Raw genomic sequence first — 18,041 nt, forward strand, 5'->3', positions numbered from 1 at the left:
CTCAAGAACGGTGTTTTCAAGTGTTTATTGCCAGAGCTGAGGGGTGGCCACGTTGAGTGGTTTCACCCCCCACCTCCTACTGCCTTGGACTCCCCTACCTGGACCTGCCAGAACTGGCCCTCTGTGAGGGTCCTTTTCAGCTGCCTCCCCCCCAGTCCTGGCTCCTGTCTGTCCGTCTGCGGCCGGAGCAGCCCCTCCAGGCACTGGCCCGAGTGGGAGCTACAGCCTCCATTAGCCTCCTGAATTATGCAGCAGCCGCGGTGGGTCGAAGCACTTTAGCGGGACCAGGCTGAGGAGAGGAGCCGGAATGGGTGGGGCCGGCGGGGTGGGGGCCGGGTGGGAGGAGAGGATGGGTGCTGTGAGCAGAGGCTGCCGGGCACCAGGCCCCCAGAGCAAACCCCTTCCTTCCTGTGGAGTTCTGGTGGGCGGCAGACTCCCAGGCGCTTGCCCGATGAGGGCCACTGCATGCTTGCAGCTAACTCCCAGGCCAGCAGGGATCCAGGCTGCTCCCACCCACGCCTGGCTCCACGTGGCCTGGCAGGGCTGGTAGGTCTGGGAGCACTCATGGGCATGCTCACTGGCAAATGGGCTCCAGGATTGGAGTCCAGGACTGGGCACTCCATGGAGCTGGGGGATGGGATGGAGCCCGCGGCCCAGCCGGCAAGCTCTGCTAGGCTGCAGGGTTAAGACAAGCGGGATTGTGCTGCAGAGTACAACGCTTGCTTCCAGCCACGAGGCCAGGGGGCTCATCAGGGAGAGCTTCCTGGAGGCAACACTGGTGCCCAGGTGTGGCCCCGGTATCTTCAACATCTGGTCAACACAAACCCAAATGCCATCAAGACTCCTCCCCACGATCCAGGCCTGACTGTCGCTATGTCCCTGCAGGTGCCTTACAGATTGAGAGCAGCGAGGAGTCGGACCAAGGCAAGTACGAGTGTGTGGCGACCAACTCTGCAGGCACTCGCTACTCGGCCCCCGCCAACCTGTATGTGCGAGGTAAGGATGTGGGCAGTGCCTAGCCCTGTCTCCACGGAGCTGAACTGGCCCTGCTGGGCACGCTGTCTGGAGCCCTTGGTGTGGGCAGTGGGGGCTGCCCTCGGCCCAGGTTCTCCTTTCCCTGCCTCTTTCTGCCGCAGCAAGAACAACCGCAGCAGCTCCCACTGGGCAGACTCCCGGTGTCCGCCGCCACTTTGCCTTCCTTCCCTGCAGGCCCTTTGGGACGCAGCCACTCTTGGGAGCATTTGTATCTCTTGTAGGTCCTGCCACGTGTGCCCAGAGCCCCACGGGAGTCTAGAGCCTTCCAAGCAGACTTTTCACTGTGTGCGTGTGTGTGTGCGGGGATGCGTGCGCATAAGCAGGCACACTCATTTGTGTGTAAACGCGGGCATACGTCCCTGGTAGTCCTCGAGTCTGTCCTGCCCGCCCCAGCAGGGAAGGCTCCAGGCCAGGTGAGCCTGCCCTCTGGCCAGGTCTGCCCAGGGCCTTCCTGGAGGAGGAGCTAGCTGTGCTTTGTCACCAGTCAGGACCCTTGTAGAGAAGGTCAGTCTGAGGCAGCTGTGAGCCCCTGTAGGTGAGCTTACCTACTGTGTTTCAGGTGTTCCTTGCTGAGACTTGGTGGACCGTGCATCTTCACAAGTCCAGGGACCCAGCAGAGAGGGCCTGGGGACTGATTTGGAGTGTCCAGTGTCTGCTAGGCTCACAGCCCAGGGGTGACCAAAGCTGGCCACCCGCTCCTTCCTGAGAACATGCACAGTGCCCGGGAGGGGCCCTAGGAGCCCCTCCTACCCCCACACCCCCTCACTTAGCCCTCCTGCACAGACGGGCATCATTACAAGTGAAACTATCTCCACTCGGGGGATTTGAAAAGGAAAGTGGACACGGCTTCCTTGCAGCGATGACTTCATCACGCTAAGTGCTGAGTGTAGCTTCTCCAGGGGGTCGTCTGCCTGTCTGCCCAGGCAGTGTCAGCGGCCTGTCCCACTCTTTAGGGCCAGCCACATGGTCAGACAAGGCAGAGAGAATTAAGCCATCAACCATGTAGTTACTGAGGAGCTGCTCCATGTCGGGGCAAAGGTTCCCAAGAGGCCAAGGCTGCCAGCCCATCGGGTGACGGGCAGATTGTGTCTCAGAGACCATGGATGACACTTCATTGGAGTTGGGGGTGTGGGGTGGGAGGTCCCCACTGGCCCCCTTGACAGGTGTCCTGCCCACCAAGTGCTTGCCTCAGTGGCCCCAGGGCCTGTCTTAAGGAACAGCATGAGAACAGAGAGGCCGGGAGCCCGAGAGCCACCCGGATGGCCGAGATGAGGGGAGCTGTGAAGTGCACAGCCTTCCCCCACACTGCTCCAGGCAGAGCTTCTGATGGGCGCACGGGGCTCTGACGAGTCCCCCTCCTAGGGAGGAGCCGCTGGAACAGCCCTACTCAAAGACCTGCCTCCTTCCACCCGGACCATTATGCGGTCCTGACTGAACACTTCTTCCAAAAGATCACAGGGCCAAAGAGTGGAGGTCCCAAGAAAGCCTTTTGCCGTATGCGGCTGCACCAGGGAGAGGAGCGGCCCAGCAGAGCCGCTGAGAAACCCAAGCAAGCTGCATGGGCATGGTCTAATGGGCACACTTCCTGGGCCAGAGCTGCAGGAGAAGGTCCAGACATAGGTGATGGACCCTGCATTATTATCTTGGCTGGGTAGTATTCTCTGAAGTCACCCTCACACTGGCCTCAGCCCTGAGGCGAGGCGGGGGGTCTCTCTGGAGATGAGCTGAGCTTAGCCGCCACAGCTCAGGCACTGACCAGGGAGCTCTTACCTCCAGCCCCACGTGGTGGGCTCAGGCAGGGTCCCGACATGGCCCATTCTCCACTCCCACCAAGCCTTCCTAAATCACCTTTCCGACCCACACCCACAGGCCTTTTGGGCAGCGAGTGTGGGGGCTTCTTTAATTCTAGCCCCACTTGCCAGGGACCCTAAGGCAGGCTGTCCCAGCGTGGCTTTGCTTGCCTTTCCCTCTCTCACACACGTGTTCCTGATGCCCACGGGCCAGTCCTATCTCTGTGCCCGAGACCCGCCCAGTAGCCAGGCCCCACCTGCACCTGTACCTGCCCTGTTTTGTCAAGAGCGATTTGCCCTGTAGCCCCAGGACACACCCTACTAAGGAGACTTGGTGACATCTAGAAAGCCAATTCCTAGGACTTTTTGCTTCTGGTGTGGCAAAAGCTTTTAATCTCAGGCCTGGCAAAACCCGCGCGTTCTGTCCCCAGCGGTACTGAGGGCCCATCAGCCGCAGCTCCTCTGAGACAGCCTCTCCCGAGCTGGCCACCAGCTCTATCCTGAAGCCTGCTTGTGAGTGGGCCACCCGTGGAGACATCCCCCAGCGCCACAGAGCGGCTGTGAGACCCCCTTCCAGAGCAGGCACCTGTTCCCCTCCGGGCCACTGGGCTCCAGCTGCCAGGAGCCTCAACATCGGGGCCCCTGTGGCCTCCAGCCCAGGTTTCTCAGCCTCAGCACATTGACACTTGGGGCCAGATGACTCTCAGTTATGTGGGGCTCTGGCCCCCTAGATGCCAGCAGCACCCCTAGTCATGAGAACCCACGACATCTCCAGACCTTGACCGGTGTCACCTGGGGGGCTCCCTCCCCACCCCCCACATTGGGAACCACTGCTCTAGATGGACAGCCTCCTGCCAGTGTTCATCTCCCTCCATCCCCTTCTTCTCCCGCTGTGTCCACTGGGCTCAAGGTCACATCTCCTCCTTGGATTTGTCTTCAGTTTCTCACATCCTTCCTCTGTCCCCCGGACTCTGAGGGCCCCACTGTCTCTCTGAGCCCCTGCACCTGCCGCATGTAACGGGACAGTGTGTGGGAAGCGCCCAGCACAGTGGCGGGCACACGGGAAGCGCTTAGTGGCCGGTGACCACTGTTGCTGTCAGGATAGCTGTTGGGGGATGCGTCTTCCATTCACATCTGCCTTGGCTCAGTTGCCCGCAGCTGCACCCGCAGTCCAGCAGGCCCAGGCAGGCTGGGTGGACCGGCCTGTGTCACCATCTGTCTCCCTCTCTGAGTGACTCACCCTCTCCTTCCCTCCACAGCAATCTCTTTCCTCCAGCTTTCAGGACGCGGAGCTGCCGGGGGCCAGGGCGTGGCCGTGCCCTAACTGCCCCCAACCGTCCCCCTTCTCTGCAGGGAACTGGCTGCTGGCCACAGCTGTCTCTAAACGGGGCGGTGTCTCCACAGCCTTTCTCCCCGTAGGTGCCCAGACCAGCTCCTCACGCTGGGGCAGTGCAGTGTGGGGCTTCCTCAAGGTGGTGGGGATCTAGTGGCCCGTGTGCCTTGGTGGGTTTGTGGGCTGGTGGGTGCGGGGGCCGACCCCAAAGCCCAGCTCACTGGGTCTGTCGAGCCGTGGGGTGTGCGTGAGGCATGGGGGCCCGCCTGTGCTCCCCTTCCACCCCTCCCTGTCCCGCCCTTGGTATCCCGGCACCTGCCAGTGGGACCCAGCCCTGTCCACCGTGTCCTCCATGAGTCCTGAGTCTTTCGTGAGTGGCGTGGTCCGTGCGCACCTGCGTGCACGTGCGTGTGCGTGGGGCACAAGAGTCTTGTCTCATGTCCGTGCTGTGTGGGCAGATGAAGGTTGGCCTGTTTTTACTCTCTCTGTGTTTCTCCTTGTCTTTTTTTATTCCCTCCTCATCCTCATCGCACTCTGCCATCAACCCAAACTCTCATCTCTCAGATCAGCGAGAAGGTTGGTCCTTTTCACTTCTTATCCATCTACAGTTCGCCCGTCGATGGGATGCTCCCGTCAGTAGGGACCAGCGGGCTCAGTCAGCTCCCTCGGGCTCGCTCCAGCCAGGCCTGCCCGCCGGTCGGGCTCTGCTCTGCGTTGTTTGGGCCGGCAGGCCGGCAGGACTAGGGGTGGGTGGGCAGGCCCCCTGCCCTGCATGCTTCTGCTGCTTGGGTCCCTGATGTGCCACGTGTCTGCATGTCCCCTTAGCTGGGCCCCCCTGCCGGGGTGGTCAAGCAGGCATGGTGCATGCCGGGACACTGTGCCCCGCCCTTATGCCTGGGCCGGGCCAGCTGTCTGTTCCAGGTGGGGCTCGGGAGTGGTCGGGGGAGCTGTGAGAGCTGTAGTGCGTCACGCGTGCCTGTGGGGCCTTCCTTCCACAACCTCATCCCCTAAACTCCACCTTTGCCCGCGTGCCTGTGGGGCCTTCCTTCCACAACCTCATCCCCTAAACTCCACCTTTGCCCCGGCTCAGCTGCAGCCACTGGGAAGACCCAGGGAAAAGGCTAATCTAGCCTGAGCTCACACCTCAAGGTCCTACAGCACAGGACAAAAGTCCCACAGGTCTGCCCCGACCTTGAGGTCCCCACCAAGCTCAGTGGGGCGGCTAGCCCCAATCTGCCTCACGAAGCTTGGTGTCCGTGGCACAGGTGGCCGGCATCATCTTAAGCATGGAGGAAATCTCCTACACTCTTGTCTCTTCCCTCCCTGACCAGAGCCAAATGAAGATCTTCCCACCTGCCCCAGGCCCCCCGAGCCCGCTCCCGTTTCCTCAGGCCTGTGCTGGGTGCTGAGCGTTCACATTCGGGGAGCTCCCACCAGACTGGACAGTTGACTGTAACTTAGTGAGGCCCACATGGGAGCCCAGAGGAGGCCCCAGCCCGGTCACAGGTTGGGAAGGGCTCCCCGGAGACCCTGCTCTAGCCCGCTCCAGAGCATTCTCATGTGGGACTCGGTTCTCAGCCCCACCCTCAGGGCCAGACCGCTACCCCTAGTCTTGGGGCTGGCAGCAGGGGCTAACGGTCATTCTTGTGTCACATGGTCTGAGTGGTCAGAGGAGATTCACTTGTCCGCTGGGCTTTGGGCTCAGCCCCAGGGAGCAGACTTGGGCCACCTGCTCCCCTCTGCATTGTATCTCCGTAGCCTGGAGCCAGTTGGGAGAAGGGAGGGAGAAGGGAGCCAGTTGGGAGAAGGGCTGCAGCCTCAGCTCAGATATCAGCCCTGAGCATCCATCCATATGCACTCCTGAGCTCTGGGGCATTTAGGTTACACCATTTCGCTGACCGGGCGGATCTGCTGGGGCGTTCAGAAAGCAGTCATCAGCAGAGACAGCCCAGCCCTCAGCCACCTCCCCGTCCTCGCCGTCCCCCGACCGCCCTGGTCCCTGGTCCCTTCCCCTTTTCCCCCTCTGTGGTCCCACCAAAAATAAAGCACGTGCACAAATATTTAACGGGAAGGCAGAAATGAGTTTCTAAATATTCCAGGGGGATTTGCCGGGCTGGTAATTTGTTTGGCGCTGATAATTACATCTTACATTTTTCCAGCTTTACTTAAAACTGTGTGCCGAGTGCGCCGGCATTTAATTACTGCTCTGCGGCAGCCACAAGGTTATTTATTAAAGAGTTATTTTATCTTGATACAGTGGATCCTGCCCCTTATCCCCTCCTTAATGTTGTGTTATTTTCATCAGAGAAATTCCTGCAAGTGAATGCAGATTGCGGGGCCACCCTCCCCCTGCAATTAGGCTGTCACTCCACTGAATGCCGATGCCTTCGGGCACCACACCGCCCTATTATACGGGCTTGTCAGTGCAAATAATTAGACTTAAAAGTTACAGTTGAAATATAATCCAGAAATGGCAGAGCGCTGTTCTGGAAATTGTCTATAAAATGTCAGCAGCAAGGATGCACGGGGAACAGTAATAGACTGGCATTGTTGGAGCCCAAGATTAGACCCTGAGTGCGTTTTTCCTGGCTCTGGTTTTTTCTTCCCTGCTGCTGCTTCCATCAATAGACCGGGTCCAGGGCAAGTCTTGCCCCTTTTGGAGGCCTCGTGTCTGGGACAGCGGGAGGAGTGGCGGCAGGACTGCTGTGGGGAGGCACCAGCCACGCCCGGCCATCAGGATGGGGGTGACTGTCCAGGCAGGTCCAGGATGCAGGGCCCCACTGGCTCTCGGGATCCTTGGAGGTTGTGTCTTACCTTTCTTGCCCCCACCCTCCCTCCATAGACATACCCTAACCTCGCTCACGCTGCAGGGAGGATGAGCCTAAGCTGTGGGAGATCGTGCCTATCAGCCTATCTACCTATCAGCCAGACCTCAAAAGAGTGTGAGCTTTTCATCACACTGACGACCTCCTGATAATACGTAACTTGGGCATGTCACTTAAAAGTTTCGAGTCTTAAGTCCGTCCCCTTGTCTGCAGTCTGGAGGTGATGGGATCTATAGCAAGGGAACTTTCCTCACCTTGAGTAGGAGCTCAAGAGTGGTTTCCCTTCCCGAGCTTGTTCTGATGCCTGTGAACAGAGAGCAGATGGGCCACCCCTGGCTGAGAATAAAGACCAGTTAAGGCTGTGCCCCTGTGCCTTCCTGCTCCAACCAGGGCCGTGCTGGACCCCTCCCTTCGTCAGCAGGCCTGGACCTGGTCAGCAGACGGACCTGCCTGCCTAGGCCTCTCCTCCCACGGCCCGCCCCCCAGGCCCAGCTCCAGAGCTCGGGGAGGGCCCGCAGCACCAGGCTGGGTGATGCTAATGTCCATGCCTCCTGGTCTCACTCTTGTGCCATTTGAGGGAGTGCTCAAAGGGTGCTCTTTGTCGTGGGTCCCCCTCCGCCAGCCATGCCCGGGATCCACCTATTGTCTGCCATGCAGAAGTCTCTGCCGATGATGACATGCTGTCATCATTCCGTGGGGACTCCCAGCTTTGGGACAAGTGACAGAAACCTACTTAATCAGCTTAAGCAGAACAAGGAGATTCTTATCTTATCAAACTAAAATATGTAGAAGTAGATTTGGTGTCAGGGAGGGCTGGATCCAGATATTTAAACAGTTTGATCAAGCTTTTGTGTTTGTCTCTTAGCTCTGCTCTCTACAGTTGACTTCTTTGTTCTCCAGCGTGTTCTCCCATGTGTTATGAAAGGTGGTCCTCAGTTCCTTTAAAGTTGGGCACTGCAGTACAGAGAGAAAGTTGTTGTTCTAATGGTTTTTGCAAAAGTCTAAAGGCTGTATCTTTTTGGCCAGATCTGGGTCACATGGCCCACATAGCAAGGACAGAGGGAAGAGGTGGTTCCCCTAAAGAAAAGGAGGAGGCCGGTTCTGTAAGGTAGAACACTAGATGTCCACGAGACACACTGAGACCCCAGTGGGCCTGGGGGCACAGAGGGGACTCAGCTCATGATGTCAGTCACACATGGCTTGCGTGGGGGTTCTGTCCGGAGGCCTTGGACTGAGGCAGTGTGGACAGTTGAGGCAGGGGCGTAGTGAGGTGGGGTCCAGTCGTGTGGCCTGAGGAATCACTGAGGGAACCATGCAGGGGTTTTTAACAGAGAGGTGATGTGAACAGACTTGTACTAGCTGTTGGTGGAGGGCCGGTTCTGGAAGAGAGCTGCTAATACAGCGGTGCCAAGAGAGACGGAGGTGGCTGAGGCTCTGGTGGGGGCAGTAGCCTCTGGGTTTGAAAAGAAATTAGTGGGTTTGAAAGACACCTTGGGCCATCCGTTAACAGGACCTGGTGATTCGTTGGATATCTAGTCTCTGGGCCACAGCCTGACCCCAGTGCAGCGAGGTCAGAGTCGGACCGGGCGGTTTCTGTAGTTCTTTCCGGCTCTGATTCTGTGGTCTGAGGCTATCCGAGCAGCAGAGTCTGGAACCTCTAGTGGAGGGGCCCCTGATGTGATGGCTCGGGTCCTCTGCATGCCAGGCTCCCCAGCATGGGTCCTCGGAGACCCACACGCACTCTCAGTGGTGCCTTTTGGTCACGTAGCCTCGCTGCCTGACCTCTCCAGCCCTGTCTGTAGGGTGCCTGTGAAGGACACACCTCAGCCTCGGCCCACCAGCTGCATGACCCGTCAGCACGCCAAGCATGCCTGCCCACGGCTAGGTCTTGCCTGACTGCCCTCCCTCTGCATGTTCCGAATGTTTGTGCCAAGCTTGCAACTTTGGGGGGTTCCAGGCTGCACGTTGGCCTGGGAAGCTCAGAACAGCTTCTGGCCTGGGAAGCCCAAGGCCAGAGGTCATGGCCAGGCACAGCCACCCTCCCCCTTGAGACCCTTGTTCATTGACGCAGAAAGCCGTTTGTTCGGCGCCCTCATCATGTTACTGCCATCGTCATGCCCATCCTGCCCGCGGACCACGTCCCTGGCCCACCCTGATCCCTTGCCCCTGCCCAGCCCCTTCTGAGGGGCGGCCCTTCCCCTTGGGTTCCCAGGCTATGCCTGGAGCATGGCTGAGATCATCTCTTCCCTCGGATCATGGCCGGGAGGTGGAGGCAGTGACTGCAGAGAAGGTGGCCGTGTCACTCCTGGCTTGCCCCTCTGCCCTGCCCCAGCCATGCTCTGAGGTCCTCCACCCTTCAGTGCCTGGGCTTCTCCCACTGGTGCCCCAGTTAGCCCCTCTGGAGACCCACGGTGGGGGCAGGGGCAGGAGCAGGTAGGGACAAGCACTGGAAGGCAACCTGGAATGTGGCCCCGACAAGGCCCGCAGTGTAGACCTGAGGCCTGAACCTTGCACTGAGTCCCTGTGTGACCCTGGGCGGACAGCAGGACTTTCCTAGGCCTCAGTTTCCTAGGCTGTAAAATGGGAGCTTGATTGTGGAATCTCTCGTGTTCCAGTCTCTGAGCGTGGGGGCTACTCCTAGCCCAAAAGCAGGATGGGAGGTGGTAAGCCGGGGCCCAGGGACTCTGCCCCATCTGTCTCTGAGGTGGGTTCGGCTCTGACAAGAGGGGCTGGATGAGGGGCCCCTGCCCTTCCATCCTCTTGAGTGTCTTGCCCGGCCTGTGAGTGTCTCTCTCCCTCCTCCCACAGTGCGCCGTGTGGCTCCTCGTTTCTCCATCCCTCCCAGCAGCCAGGAGGTGATGCCCGGTGGCAGCGTGAACCTGACTTGTGTTGCGGTGGGCGCGCCCATGCCCTACGTGAAGTGGATGATGGGGGCCGAGGAGCTCACCAAGGAGGATGAGATGCCGGTCGGCCGCAATGTGCTGGAGCTCAGCAATGTCGTGCGCTCTGCCAATTACACCTGCGTGGCCATCTCCTCTCTAGGCATGATCGAGGCCACAGCCCAGGTCACAGTGAAAGGTGAGTGCCAGACGCGTGCCTGTCGTGGCCTGTGGCCTGCCCCGTTGTGGAGGGCACCAGGAGGTCCCAGCACCCGTAGCAGGTGAGCGCGGCTGTTGTGGGGGTGGGTGAGGTCGAAGGGTCATTGCCCTCTTCTGGGTGCCCCCTGGGGTCCTGCTGGCCCTCAGTGGTGGAGAGAGGGGTTTCTGTAATTCTTGGTGTTCATAATCATAGCCAACAGGTCCTGACGTCCTGGGGGCAGATGCCGTGGTGGCAAGCACAGATCACTTTGTTCAGTCTGTGTCTACCCTGGGAGGTAGACATTCTCGTCCCCCTTGTATAGATGAGGAAACGGAGGTGCAGGGTCATGTGGGAGTAAATGACAGAGCAGGGACTTGAACCCTTGGGGGTCTGATGCCTCAGCACGGCCCCCTAGCCACTACACATGGCACCAGACCCTCAGGTTTACCAGCCTCCTGGCAAGGATGTGGTGAAAGAATGGCCATGGGGACGTGGGCTCTCCGCCTGAGCCCTGGGATAGGCACGCGCACTCCTCCCCGCTCAGAGCCATCCTCCGTTCTGCAACCAGGATGATCTTTTGAAGATGTAAAGCAGGATCTCACCGCTCTGTTTTGAGAAACGGCTCTCTAGTGACTTCCCATTGCTTTTAGGGTAAAGACCGGGATCTTCACTCCCTCGCCTGGCCCTACTGGCTCAGCTCAGTTCCGCCGGGCCTTCACGGCGCCCTCGCCATGCTGGCCCTCTCACTGTCCAGGTCTCAGCCCTGTGAGGGCTTCGTGGATTTGCCCCAGCTCAGCATCCTGCTTGCCGCTCTCTTTGCCTGCCCCAGAGTCATGATTATGGACTCGGCGCTTTCCACTCACCCTAGAATGTAAACGAGAGCAGGCAGGCATATGACCCAACTGTGCGACCTGTGTCCTCAGCCCCAGCGCAGTGCCCAGCACTTAGTAGGCACTTGGTACTTACTTGTTAAGTGGTTGGCTGTGGATCTGGGACTTCTCCACCTTCAATTTGAGCCAAGCCACAGGTGTGTAGGGCCAGCAGCCCCATCACTCTAAAATCCAGGCTGTTCTCTCCGGCACATCTGTCCCCGACACCAACCCCAGTTATACGTGAGTGGCCACAGGTGAGCGTAGGCAAGCCCCAGAGGCAGACCTCCACCTTCCAGCCTGTGCGCCTTCCATCTGCACGAGACCCAGTCAGGCTATACCACCTCTGGGTCTATTAGGAGGGGATCCAGTGAGTTCTGGAAGTGGTGCAGGTAGACACTAGATGACCAAAGGCCCCTGGGGGCACTGACAAGTGTCACCATCCCCCACTAGGTGGTGCTCTTAGAGGTCACCTAGAGCTTTCCGGGCCATTCTTCAAGGTGGGCTGTGGAGGTCAACCACACTCTGGTTGGGTAACACCAAGGGCAGGGGTGGCTCCTGGGGTCATGACCTCAGGCAGCTCTGAGCCTCCCACTTTGTTCCCAGCTCTGCCGAAACCTCCGATTGACCTCGTGGTGACAGAGACGACTGCCACCAGCGTCACCCTGACCTGGGACTCTGGGAACTCCGAGCCTGTGTCCTACTATGGCATCCAGTACCGTGCGGCAGGTGCGGAGGGGCCCTTCCAGGAGGTGGATGGCGTAGCCACCACCCGCTACAGCATTGGCGGCCTCAGCCCTTTCTCGGAGTACGCCTTCCGCGTGCTGGCGGTGAACAGCATTGGCCGAGGAGCGCCCAGCGAGGCGGTGCGGGCCCGCACGGGGGAGCAGGCGCCCTCCAGCCCCCCGCGCCGCGTGCAGGCACGCATGCTGAGCGCCAGCACCATGCTGGTGCAGTGGGAGCCGCCCGAGGAGCCCAACGGCCTGGTGCGAGGCTACCGCGTCTACTACACGCCCGACTCCCGCCGCCCCCTGAGCGCCTGGCACAAGCACAACACAGATGCGGGGCTTCTCACCACCGTGGGCAGCCTGCTGCCTGGTATCACCTACAGCCTGCGCGTGCTGGCCTTCACGGCCGTGGGCGACGGCCCTCCCAGCCCCACCATCCAGGTCAAGACGCAGCAGGGAGGTAGGTGCGGGCGGCACACCAGCTGGGCGGCGGCAGCGGAGCCGGGGCGGGCAAGGCCGTGGCGGGGCCCCTGCCCTCAGGCCGTGGGCTCGGGGGCTCGGGGGCTGCGGGAGGAGGAGGGCCTGTATTCCCCACGGGTGTGGTCGCCTGGGATGCAGGGCAGGGGTGCGGGGGCGTCTTCCCCTGCCTCCTTCTCTGGGCACCCCTGCCCTCGAGGGGATCTGGGGAGGCTCACGGCGCCTGGCGTGGGGGTGTTGCAGTGCCTGCCCAGCCGGCGGACTTCCAGGCGGAGGCGGAGTCGGACACCAGGATCCAGCTCTCATGGCTGCTGCCCCCGCAGGAGCGGATCGTCAAGTATGAACTGGTGTACTGGGCAGCAGAGGATGAAGGCCAGCAGGTGAGTGCTCGGCGGGGACAAGAGAAGGAGGGCCCCTCTGTCTGTGGTGGGCTCACCCCGGCAGGCTTTCTGGATTTTGTGGTTGTACGGACACAGGCCCCAGGCTTCTCCCTGGGGCCCTGGGGCTCACGTGGCCAGTATGATCTGTAGTCCTTGTCACCCCTGTGCTGGGGGCAGAGTCCTCAGGTCTGTCCTTGGGTCTCTTCGGCTCTGTGGCTCACATGGCACTAGCAGAGCCCTCAGATTCCCCACCGGAGGCCCTTGTCTCAGGTGTTCATGGCTGTGTAGTCAGCGAGGTGTCCGTGGCCTGGGCTGCGCCGTGTCCCCTGTGCAGTCCAGGTGGCCGTGTGACATGGAGCCAGCCCTGGAGCCACAGTGGGTCCAGAGGGGTCAGCTGCAGCCCATGTTGGGGAACAGCCTCTGAGTGACCTGTGAGGTCAGAGCAGTCAGTGAGTGCTCCCTGCTCTTCCAGCACAAGGTGACCTTCGATCCCACCTCCTCCTACACCCTAGAGGACCTGAAGCCTGACACACTGTACCACTTCCAGCTGGCCGCCCGTTCCGAGATGGGGGTGGGCGTCTCCACCCCCACCATTGAGGCCCGCACGGCACAGTCCAGTAAGTGTCTCCTGAGGCTCCTGCCTGCTTACAGCTGGGCTGGGACTCAGACACACACACCCTTCCCCCTTGGCCAGGGGGGTGGTCAGGTCTGCTGTGCCCTGGCCTGGACTCTGGTCTGGGCTCCGGCTCCGGACCCTGAGAGAGGGACAGGTAAGTTCCCGCCGGTCCGCGTCCAGGCAGCTGTTGGCCACGCTGCTCCCCACCCGACTTCTGCCCCTCCCTTCCCCAGCCCCCCCACCCCCACCCCGGCCAGGTAAGTTCTGTGTCTGTGACTCATCCCCCTCCCCCGTCTGTGCTGGTCACACTAGCTGACTAGGCCACTCTCAGCGGTGGGACGGCCATGCTTGCCGTGTCTCAGACATGTCCCCGCTTTGGCAGCTGTCCTCCCCTCTCCATATCCCCACATCTCATCTCCCCTATCACCTACATTCCCTGCCTCATGACCCCCCCACCATGAGAAGAGTATGTGAGCTGTGTCATCTCACACTGAGCCAGCCGCACGTAGGGACACGTCTGTGAGAAGGTCTACGTGCCTGCCTTAGGAGCGCGCGGCCTTCCGCGTGTGAGGCTGCCCGCCAGCCCGTTTGCGTGACTGCCTTGTGGCTTTGTGTGTTAACTGTGTTTCCGTATACGTTCCTGTGTACGGGGAACGGACGCCACCAGGCCGCGTGCGACCCCGTCCGACCACCTGGCGGTGCCGCATCTGTAGGAGTGAGTGTCTGGTGTGCCGCAGTGATTGAGTGGCCGCGAGGCTCTGTGTCCTCACCGTGGGGGCCACGGCACGGGGCAGTGAGCACATGTGACAGCCTTAAACACAGCAGTGTCTGTGAGGCGGTCCATGTGACATGGGACTGGGTGTGAGTGTGCCAGTGATGAGGGGAGGCCACGCGTGACCTAGTGTGCCCGGGTTCATCCTACAAGCACCTGCTGCGCTCCTGCGGGGCCCATGCACGGTGCAGGCCTGGCAGCATGACCCGGGCTTTGGCCTCTGCCTGCAGGGATCCTCGTCTGGTGGGGCAGAAAGATATTAAACCTGCAATTACCCAAATGAGCTTTTAATTACATTTGGGTAAAGTGCTGTGGAGGGGACAGACAGTGGAGAGATGACGGGGTGGGAGCTTCGTCTGGTCTGAGGGGGCCAGGCGGGGGGGGCTTCCTTGGGGGGGACACAGGCCCCGGGCAGGAGGTCAGCAGGTGCAAAGCGGGAAGGCACTTAGTTGTGGGCAGGGGGCCAGTGTGGCTGAAGCAGCTGGCCGCAGGTTGAGGGGACAGGTGGGAGGGCTGGCTGGCCGCTGGGCGAGAACATGCGGGACAGCGCAGCAGCATGCCAGACACCGGCGAGGAGGCCGGGCGGTAGTCGAAGCCAGAAGTGGCAGCTCAGCTCAGGGTGGCGGTAGATTAGAGAGCCGTCTGGGGTGCCAGCTCCCCGGGACCTGGTGGCGGACTGGCTTTGGGATGCTGAGGGAAAGGGGAGCGTCGTGCGAATTCTGTGCTTCTGGTGTGTAGACCTGGGAAGAGGGTTGGAAGTGGGACCGAAGCAGGCACCCCAGCCAGGGAGGCCCTGTGCTGTGCGAGCGGCCATGCTGGGTTAGAGCTGGGAGACCTTGAGGAGGATGACCAAAGACAGCAGGAAATCCCGGAGAGGAGAGCGTCTTGGAGGTTGGAAGAAGAGAGTTTGAAGGAGCAGACGAGATGCTGCTGCCGAGCCGTCAGGGCCAGAGGAACACAGGAGTATCCGCTGCGTCCTCCGCGGCGTCGGGTACCTGGGGGTGGGGCCTGGGACGAGGGCTGTGAGGACTAGCTGGAGGGAGGGGACCGCTGCAGCGGGAGGAAGGGTGCTGTGGGCCTGAGGATGGGTTTTGTCTTTTAAGATAGGAAAATTCAAGCATGTTTAAATGTTAACTAGGAATGAGCCCACATGGAGAAGTTGAAAATTCGGGAAAGAGAAGGATTTTGGGGACTCAGGGACAGAGCGTGGATGGGAGAGCTCCACCTTAGATGGCAGGGCACACCTCCCTCCTCGTGGGAAGCAAGGGATGGCTCAGTGAGATTGCAGTTGTTCGGTGGGTTTGGTAGCGAGAGATGGAGGGAGCTGCTGGTGGGAGGCTTCAGTTTTCTCTGCAAAGTGGGAGACAGTTGTGTGCTGAGAGCTGGAGGTTAGCGGAGCGTGGAGGAGGTTGAAAGCGCTCTGTGTGCAGCGGCGGAAGGAGCTGCGGCGGAGGGAGCTGGGCAGAGAACAGAGGCCGCGGGCTGCAGGCAAGGCCCAGGTGAGGCCACTGGGGACGTGCTCATAGGATGCCAGCCTTCCAGGGCAGCTGACAGCACTGCCTTGAAGAGGGCAGAGGATTGGCTCCATCCAGGGCTTGGCACAGGCTGGGCAGGAGTGTGGGAAGAGAAGTAGGTGGGGAGTTGGGGGTATGTGTCGAGTGGTGAGGTACAGGACTTCGGGGTCAAAGCCCAATATCGAGGGTGGTAAGGATGGTAGGTCCGTGGGTGGAGGCCCCCAGGGGGGTGAAGAGCCAGCACAGTGCTGGGGACCTTGAGCAGCTGCGCTGGGACAAGGTGAGGGTCTGCAAGGGGATGTTGGAGGCCCCGGTTTGGGGAGTAGGGCCATTCTGAGTCGTGGCAATATCTAGGGCCTGGCCACAGCAGGGCCGGGGAGAAAGCCCTGGAGATGAGGCGCTCCGGGGCCGGGGAGGGAGACTGCTGAAGTCACTCTGGTAAGGGGTGGGGGCAGAACTCGAGATGGCGAGGAAGCCGTGTAATAGCACCAGGTTCCTCAATGAGGACAAGGCTTGGAAACATCGCTGGGAACGAGGGGGGCACAGTTCTAACCCCAAGGAACTCGTTGAGTGAGAGCACCTCCATGGGGTGCATTTTCTCCAAATTAGCCAGGGCCATTGGCCTCTTTCCCATCTGGCCTCTGGCCTCTGTGGCTGCTTGTGGCTCACGCACAGGCACCCTGTCCAAGTAGGCACAGGTCACAGCGACCTTGTGCCAGAAGACTGGGGCTGCTAGTTCCGACGAGAGCTATGGGCCCAGCAGCGGGAGGTTCTCCATGCGTGGTTGTGTGTGTGACCAGGGGCGAGGGGTCTGGGAGTCATGACCCGTATCTGTGTGTATGCGGCAGGGTGTGTGTTTTACGCGAGACAGTTCTTATGTGTGGGAGAGACCTTGTGTGTGTGAGGTGCTGTTAGACCCCATATGTGTGAAAGACACCATATGTATGTGTGGGAGGCCCCGTGCGCGTGCGCGTGCGTGTGTAGAGCCTGTGGGCCAGAGGGAGCCGGGCTGGCTGGCGGCGGTGGTGATGGCCTGCCTAGGGGGGGCCCTGGGATAGCCATTCTGCGCTCAGGAAGTAGCCCGCCTGGGTGAGTTTTCCATCCTCTGTGACCAGTCACTGTGCCTGCGACCCCCACCCTCCATCTGCCTGCTTCCCCCCATTTGTCTTCCCCAGCCCCCTCTGCCCCTCCCCAGAAGGTGACCTGTGTGAGCACGGGCTCCACCACAGTCCGGGTAAGTTGGGTCCCGCCGCCGGCCGCCAGCCGCAACGGTGTCATCACCCAGTACTCGGTGGCCTACGAGGCAGTGGACGGCGAGGACCGAGGGCGGCATGTGGTGGAGAGCATCGGTCGCGAGCACTCCAGCTGGGACCTGGTGGGCCTGGAGAAGTGGACGGAGTACCGGGTGTGGGTGCGGGCGCACACAGACGTAGGCCCCGGCCCGGAGAGCAGCCCAGTGCTAGTGCGCACAGACGAGGACGGTAGGCAGTGGTGCCGAGGGGAGGGGCGGGGGAGGGGAGGCACCCCTCCCAGACACCATGCACCTCGCACCCCCAGGGCCTTTGCCTCACGCAAGCCAGGAAGGCAAGTCCTTCCTGGTGCAGGCTTAGTAGCCCACACTGGGGAAATGCAGCTGATGGGATGGCCTGTGCCCAAATCGCAGCCTGTGGGGCTAGCTCCAAGGCAGCTGGGGCCTTGCAAGGCTAAGACAGAGGAAGCAGCCCCCACCTAAGATCTGGGAGGTGGGGATTGGAAAGACTGGTGCAAGAGACGCTCAGAGTAGAATCAACGAGACTTGTTCTTGGCCAGACATTGGCATGATGTAGGGGGCCCAGAAGAAGATGGGACAGGTTGTGCTGACTTTAGGGTGGCCAAAGGCCTTGTGCCTCACCCCTACTCTCCCCACCAAGTGAGGTAGCTCCGGGCCAGAGGGGTGGGCAGGCCTTCCTTGTGCTAGGCAGAGGGAGCCCTCCCTGTTCTCAGCAGGGACAGTGTACAGAAACCATACCAGGGCCATTCCTGGGGCAGTGGAGTGCAAAGGCAAGGCCCTGGAGCGTGCTGTGCACCCCCCCCCCCCCCCGAACCAAGGTCCATTCCACCAGGCCTGACTCTATTCTCTTCCTGGTCCCCAGTGCCCAGTGGGCCACCACGGAAGGTAGAGGTGGAGCCACTGAATTCCACGGCTGTGCATGTCTCTTGGAAGCTGCCCGTCCCCAGCAAGCAGCATGGCCAGATCCGCGGCTACCAGGTCACCTATGTGCGGCTAGAGAACGGCGAGCCCCGCGGCCCACCCATCATCCAGGACGTCATGCTGGCGGAGGCCCAGGTGCGCCCCTGGGAGGTAGGGGGGTGGGAAGGTGGACAAGACCAGCACGCTTCTCTACCTCTGTGGAGCCCAGGTTTGTCCCTGTCCCCTGCCTGCCCTCAGAGGACTCAGACACTGAGATGTCCTTCTGTGCGTCAGGTTTGGGAGGTGCTCAGACCAGGAGGTTAGGCCTAGGTTCCAGGAACACTCCCTCTGCCATCTTGGGTCTGCCTGGCAGTCACTTCTGTGGCTCACGTACCGGCACTAGCAGTTAGGAGCACAGACCCCGGCTTCCATTCTCACCCCCTGCCCAGGCTTC

General features: G+C 60.8%; 1 protein-coding gene across 7 annotated transcripts in view; it reads left to right on the top strand.

The window, feature by feature from the left end:
• PTPRF (protein tyrosine phosphatase receptor type F) overlaps window positions 1–18,041 on the top strand; it is an 85,884-nt gene that overhangs the window by 44,411 nt on the left and 23,432 nt on the right. For 4 of the 7 annotated variants that reach the window (XM_081818255.1, XM_081818257.1, XM_081818258.1 and 1 more), the window contains exons 7-13: window positions 886–996; window positions 9,792–10,061; window positions 11,537–12,118; window positions 12,379–12,515; window positions 12,988–13,132; window positions 16,593–16,898; window positions 17,550–17,743. In XM_081818255.1, the coding sequence (XP_081674381.1) occupies window positions 886–996; window positions 9,792–10,061; window positions 11,537–12,118; window positions 12,379–12,515; window positions 12,988–13,132; window positions 16,593–16,898; window positions 17,550–17,743 (1,745 nt within the window). The remainder of the gene's footprint in view (window positions 1–885; window positions 997–9,791; window positions 10,062–11,536; window positions 12,119–12,378; window positions 12,516–12,987; window positions 13,133–16,592; window positions 16,899–17,549; window positions 17,744–18,041) is intronic. The other 3 variants (XM_081818260.1, XM_081818261.1, XM_081818262.1) reach the window with 1 other exon arrangement.

This window comes from Leptonychotes weddellii, chromosome 4 (assembly GCF_054177405.1).
Source record: "Leptonychotes weddellii isolate Sample4059 chromosome 4, ASM5417740v2, whole genome shotgun sequence".
NCBI lineage: Eukaryota > Metazoa > Chordata > Mammalia > Carnivora > Phocidae > Leptonychotes > Leptonychotes weddellii.